Here is a 6826-nt window from a genome sequence, read left to right on the forward strand (position 1 = left end):
CGCTATATACTTGTTTTCAAAAGAAGAGTAAATTAACTTGTGTCACTGAGGAATATACGACAACAAATCGACTTTTTAATATAATCAAGACAAAATCAATATATTCATTGACCTGCTCTGTTTTTCAGAAGAAGAAAAGGGACTGAAAAGAAAACGGGAACCTGAAGACGAAGGGGATGAAGATGATTAAATCCAACAGTGTATTTTAATAATCTGTCGTAAATTTGACTGTTTTTACCCTGTATTCCTGTAAATCCTGTATCCCTCCCAGACTTCCTATTGTTTTGTTTTTCTTTCTTCCCTTGATCGTGATGTTGCTGTGGGAATGACAGGTAATGTCTGTTGATCAGAGAGGGAATAAAAGCGACTATTTTATTGCCAGTCCTACAGTTTTTTAATTGGTTAAATTTTCTTTGTGTTTAGTTGAATTTCTATTCATATGAAGCCATGTGGTAAATGTGTTTCTTATTATTGGAGTGATGGCTGGACACTTTTAAAAAAACTGATATTGAAAATATAATAAAAATGAATTAATAAAATTAACATGAGATTTAATTTGAGATGGCTGAAGCTGGGGGACGGATTCCGCCCAGTCTGGGATACTGATGTGGGAGAACTAGCCTATTGTATGCCTGTTTATGATTAAGTGTATGTTGTGGAAGGAACATGAGCTTTTTGGGGGATAATGGCCCCAGCAGGTATTTGTGTACACAGCTCCTGTCTAAGATGACCCGTTTAAGTAGCAGTCCTTTGCAAGTGAATATTTGATGTTCATTTCTTGCTTTGGGTTATTTGCTTCACATACACTTTTTTGTGTAAATCTCTACACCTCAATCTCCAAGGTAAATTATGAAACATCCAAAATAGCACTGCACACGAAATGAAGGCACCCACATATTTCCCTTTCTTTTCTTTCGAAGAGGTTCAATAAATGGTTGAGGTTTGTCTAGATACCTAAGACCTAAAGGAAGCAAAAAGTAGAATGAGGAGATTTTGATATATGTACGTGTATATAATTCTCCCAGTACCCTTTATGAATCCAGTATGAGATTGCCTGTAAATAGTGGTAACATTGTTACGTTCCCTTATTATTGCTCAGTTCCCTTATTATTTTGTGCGACAATTCGCATTATCAATGTTTTTGGCTGGTGCATCCAAACAAATATCTAGCCAGTGTTTAGGTCCTCAAAGGCAGAAGGCGCTTTCCTATCCCTGACTTTCTAGAGAACATTTTTTTAATACTTGTAATTTTAAAAAAGACATGGTGTGCCACTTTAGGCAAAAGTATAAGCTAAGCTAATTAAATGTAGTAATAAGAATTTGCTTTCCATTGTGCTACAGAGTTTGAGTTCCCTGTGTGCAGAAGAGACTTAAGGCATGTAGTGTAGATTTTTTTCCTACACACCCGCATGATATAAGAGTGTAAATTTGTATTTTCCTACCTTGTGGAAGTTTGTGAAAGTGACTGAAATTCCCCAGTGAATGTACAGTTTTCATTTTTACCCCTTTCCAGTAGTTTTCCTGGTGACTTCCTTTCTAAATGACAACTCATCTGTAAAAAAACATCTGCAGCTGTCTGCCCCCTCCCCTAGAGGATCCAATCTTTGAATTTTACTTTTGTTTGTCATTGAAACATTTCAAATAAATCTGTTTTATACAATTTTGTTGACTTTTTCCTTGTGTTCACTTGGCCGCAGGAATCTAGGAAACTTTACAGGGTTTTCTAGTCAGTAGTGTCATATGTATGATTCGGTCTTGGATTCTCAAATTGGTCCCTATGCTTAAGCACTGCTCCCTGAATTGAAATGAAATGAAAATTTATAAAGCGCAACAATCACCCGGGAGCATCTAGGCGCTAGTCGGACAAAACAGGCTAAGAGGAACTAAAAAAGGTAGGATTATTTAAAGAAGAGCCAGGTTTTATATGTTTCCTAAAGTCCAGTAGATTTGTCTTGGTTTTAAGTTCTGTCGGAAGAGAGTTTCATAGCCTGGAAGTACAGACGATGAAGGCTCTCCCGCCCCAGTTGGGTTTTTTAAATCTGGGGACGATGTGATTGCTGCTTCTGGATAAGCGTATTGGACGGAAGGAAATGTAATGTTGGAAGCGCTGAATCAGGTAGCCTGGGCCTACAGCCTGTTGAGCTGTAAAGGCAATACATAGTGCCTTAAATTAAATATGCTTGTCAATGGGGAGCCAGTGCAAGTGAATCAATGCTTGGGAAGCTGATTTATGTTTTGGAATGCCCATTAGAAGTCGTGCCGCGGCATTCTGCAGTGTCTGGAGCTTTTGAATGAAACGCTTTGGTTGTTAACAAAGAGAGTGTTGCCATAGTCAACTCTAGAGGAGATAAGAGTTGTAACAACCCTCTTTTGAAGATTTGTGGGAATATATGGCAAGACTTTCCTTAAGGTTTTTAAGATAAAAAAGCATGATGAGGTGATTTGGTTTATCTGCCCTTCAAAGGATAAGTTGGTGTCAAAGATTATCCCTAGGTTTTTTGCTCTGTTACTGGGAGTGGGCAGGGGGGCCATTTCCTGGGGCCACCAGTTGTCTTGAAAGAGGGGTTATTACTGAACAGCATAACCTCAGACTTTGAGGAGTTCAGTTTCAAACAATTGCTTCTCATCCAGTTCCCGATGTGAATCATACAATGGTGGAACTGAGCTGCAGTGTCCCCGGGATTGTCCATGCCATCATGGACAATCCCGGGGACACTGCAGCTCAGTTCCACCAATTTGTGTATCATCTGCGTAAGAGACCAAAGAAAAGCCAAAAGATCTGATCAGGTCTGCAAGTGGGGCCACTTAAAGGTTGAACAAAGTGGGGCGTAGAGATGAGCCCTGGAGGACTCCACAGGGCAGTGGGAAGGGTGGTGAAATTAAATCGCCAAGAGAGATGGACTGGATACGGTCTTCCAAAAAAGAGGAAATGAATTTGAGCGGGTTTTCTTTGATCCCTATTGTTTTAAGGCGGTCAATTAGAAGAGCATAGTTGACCTTATCAAATGCGGCTCCCTGGGAAGCTTATATTGTGGATGGTGTTCAGCTTTATGCAGGTGAAGCTAAATTTCTGTATATCAGTGTACCTTTTGAGTAGCTAAGTTTCTCATGAGCTATGCTGTCTGTTAGAGAGTAATCAAATTCGCACCTTGTTAATGTGCTTTGCTAAAATGTCTTAAAAGTCTTGAATGCACCACATTGTTAAAAACATTCGCCATTTGCTTCCTTGTTTTGCTTTTTAATTGCGCTATTTATGAACTGAACAAGGGGAGAGGCATTAACTTGGCAACTAGAATAAAGAGTCTGTAACTACTAACAGTTTGAAAACCTGGGCCAAAAGGAATTTGCTTGCTTTTACTCCAGTCATATAATCCTGTCTCTATCATGTTAGTGGCATAATTGCAACCAGCATGCAACTAGTTGTTTTAATATTTTTTAGTTAATGTAGGTACTTTCCTGAATCGCATTGTGAATTCTATAACCTCAGGAATGTGCTTACCAAAAGCAAACTAGACTAGTGCAACAGCTTGCTCATAGAACTCCACAATTCATCATTCACTTCCATCGACAAAGTTAGGAACTTTGCAACTTGAAAAATCTACACCTTCTGACCCAAACCTAAAAGTTGATTGACTTGAAGTCAGTAGTAGAGGGTAGCTTCTTACCTTAGTCTCCAAAGCAGTCCACAAATTGGCCACTTTTTACCATGACACAACCCTTAGCTGCCCCAGCAATCTTAAACCTTCAGTTGTTCACAGTATCGAAACCCAGTTTCACTTAATTTTGATTAGGCTCCATCTGATCGAAACTTCGAACTGCAGATTCCTTACCTTAGAATTATCCCCAGGCGTCCGATTGGATCCAGAATTTTTTGGGTGAGCAGGTCCTCTGGGTGCCAAGAGGGTGGCGTAGTTTGGCTCCACTCAGTGTCGTCTGTGCCAGAAGTTACATGCACAGTGCCCGTAGGTGGCACCCCAGCGCACTGACGTCCGTTCTTTTCATTACCACCCAGCGTGTATCCGGAGAGAGGTACCCCTCAGTTGTTTTCTGACTGTTTTTTATTTAATTTTTAACTTTTTGATGAATCTGTTTTGAGACTTGCCTCCTGGTATAGCAGGGATGTCCACGAGGAATGCTGGATTGAAGACCTGCGGCACCTGTCTCTAGACAAATGTTTGTGACGGTGTCAGATCCACGTTTGCTCCCTGGATTCGATATGATGCACAAAGGGGTCCACCTCCCGATGTCCCCACCTCTGGATGAACACAGAGTAATGAGGCAATCAGGTGAGGGGAAAAATAGAAGGTGTGGGCCGGAACCGCTGGGAAGGGGATACCTAAAAAGAAGAACACAGTGTAAATACACAGTCTAAACAGTCTACTCTCAAAATGTCTCGCTAAGACTGTACTAATACCTGTGGTCTAGCTGCCGAAGCCTCTTCAGCCAAGAAACCAACTATAATCGTCCATAGAGATACTTCTCTCCAAGACCACGAAACGATAGATCTATAACAAATAAGGTACACCACATTATTCTCACTATCGCAACGTCAATCAACCCAATGCTCTGTAAATGCCCATACATACCATGAAATGACATTCAGTGCAACCAAGAAAGATGCACTCCAAACAAAAAGAAAGGGAATATCCCCACGATAGGACTCAAGAAGAGAATGTAACTTAGAAGTAACAGGACCTGAGTTGTTCCAAATCGAATCCAGCGTTTAGAAACAAAACAATAAACTCAGAGTCATTAGAGAATTCAAAGAGTAATACTCCCAGCGCCCGACAATAGCGCGAGTAAACTCCGGGTTCTTTAATCCCTCACGCAATCCAAAGTGTGTAACAAACAAAGTCTAGTTTTGACAAATCGGCGCCAGAGGGAAAAGAATGATAGCGCCTACCTGAGCTCGCCTCAGCTCAGTCGTCCACAACCTCCACGCTTACGTCAGCGGGAGGAAAACCAGGAAACCCTCGTCAGCTTCCAAGACTGGACAAGAACCCCTGGGAGCCAGCTCAACTCTCGAACGCTTCCTTCAGCGTGAGAGGAACCGGGAAGGGGTCCGAGGTAGTGCTCCTACAGCGCGGCTCTAAAACGAGAGTCCTAGCGCAGAAGTCGGAGCTGCAAGTTTCTGCAGGTTGCCACTTTCCTGCAGCAATCGCGCGGACCCGAAATAAATCCGAACCAGAAACAGGAACCAAAATAAGCCCTAGAAAGGCTCCTTAAACAAACTGGAACATATCCAAAAGCGGGAAAACCGAAGACAAACAAGCCTGCTTGCCTCCATGAAAGGACAGTATTATGCGCACCTCCTGTGCGCACTGGATGACCTATATAGATTATGCTCCTCCCCACGATAGGGAGCATGCTGGGAGATGTAGTCCGGATTCCTAAGTAGGCGCAAAGAACACCTCCTGACAGATGGACCCGCACTTCATCTGTCTCTGGTGCCTTGAGCATGACAATGACTCCAAGACCTGTGTCGATTGTCGCGCCAAGCACACCCAAGGCCTTGAGGGATCGATCTCTCAAACTCCCTGCCACTCCACATGCGACGCCGCAACAGTCTCGATCCCCATCAAGATAAAGGTCCTGGGATCGGTCGCAGAGCCATTGGTTTACAGCGAAGTTGGATCATTTGGGTAAGTCTCACAAGAAAAAAAAGAGCAAACAGTTAAAGAGGTCTTAGGCTTCGCCCTGTCTGTCTAAGTCCTCCAACGATATGAGGGAGCGTCGACACTTGCGGCCTAGCTCTGCGGTGGAGCCTGCACCTGGACCGTTTCCGCACCTCCCTGAGTTTTCGGGAGCAGGAGAAACCCCCCTCTCAACTTTGTGGGCAGTATAGGTTTGATTAATGATGTCAATCGTGAAAGAACTTTTCATGATTACCCCACTGGAGGAGAGATCCAGCAGCATCGGACATTTGTATTGGATGCAACAAGGATTTTGGCATTCTAAATACGTTCTTTGAAGACCACGGCGTGCACCAGCGCTGCCGAGGATTTCATTTTTAAACCGCATCTCAGCTGATTTCGAGCTGCTGCTCATTTTAATGATATTATTGGTTCTCTGTGTGCAACTCAGCTGAATACGAGCTGCTTGCGCATACTTTTAACATTCTCTGCTGCTTGTGTGTTATGTTTACCGTGTTCCGCACTATTTGCTAATAGTGACGCTTATTTACTTACCTTGCTCTTGACCCCGGTCCGCCCCGGCAGTGTGCCGTTTGTGCGGAGGGTCCCTGCTCGAGCACCACTTCCTGGTCCTGCACCACTTCCGCCCTGCCTCTCCACCGTGCAGGTGAGCGGTCTAGTGGTTGCAGAACCAGGGTCTATATCTTGCATTCAACCTGGCCCCGCGGTAGACTAACGTGGCTTGAAGGCCACGGGCGTGCACCAGCGCTGCCGAGGATTTCATTTTTAAACCGCATCTCAGCTGATTTCGAGCTGCTGCTCATTTTAATGATATTATTGGTTCTCTGTGTGCAACTCAGCTGAATACGAGCTGCTTGCGCATACTTTTAACATTCTCTGCTGCTTGTGTGTTATGTTTACAGTGTTCCGCACTATTTGCTAATAGTGACGCTTATTTAGTTACCTTGCTCTTGACCCCGGTCCGCCCCGGCAGTGTGCCGTTTGTGCGGAGGGTCCCTGCTCGAGCGCCACTTCCTGGTCCTGCACCACTTCCGCCCTGCCTCTCCACCGTGCAGGTGAGCGGTCTAGTGGTTCACGTTGGCCAGTATAAATGACGGTCTGGAGGAAGCGCAGCGGACGAGCGCAGCGGGAGCGCCGACTTCGCGCCGAAGTCGCGCACAAGTCAAGCCCGT

The 6826-nt window shown here is 44.0% G+C and overlaps 1 protein-coding gene across 3 annotated transcripts in view; it reads left to right on the forward strand.

Annotated features, from left to right (window-relative positions):
* The window catches only part of ANP32A (acidic nuclear phosphoprotein 32 family member A), a 109858-nt gene extending 108198 nt beyond the window's left edge, over window positions 1-1660 (forward strand). For all 3 annotated transcript variants that reach the window (XM_078683009.1, XM_078683010.1, XM_078683008.1), the window contains exon 7: window positions 129-1660. In XM_078683009.1, coding sequence (XP_078539135.1) covers window positions 129-190 — 62 coding nt within the window. In that variant the 3' untranslated portion in view covers window positions 191-1660. The remainder of the gene's footprint in view (window positions 1-128) is intronic.
* The last annotated feature ends 5166 nt before the right edge of the window (window positions 1661-6826 follow it).

Source organism: Lissotriton helveticus, chromosome 3_1 (genome assembly GCF_964261635.1).
Source record: "Lissotriton helveticus chromosome 3_1, aLisHel1.1, whole genome shotgun sequence".
NCBI classification, from domain to species: Eukaryota; Metazoa; Chordata; class Amphibia; order Caudata; family Salamandridae; genus Lissotriton; species Lissotriton helveticus.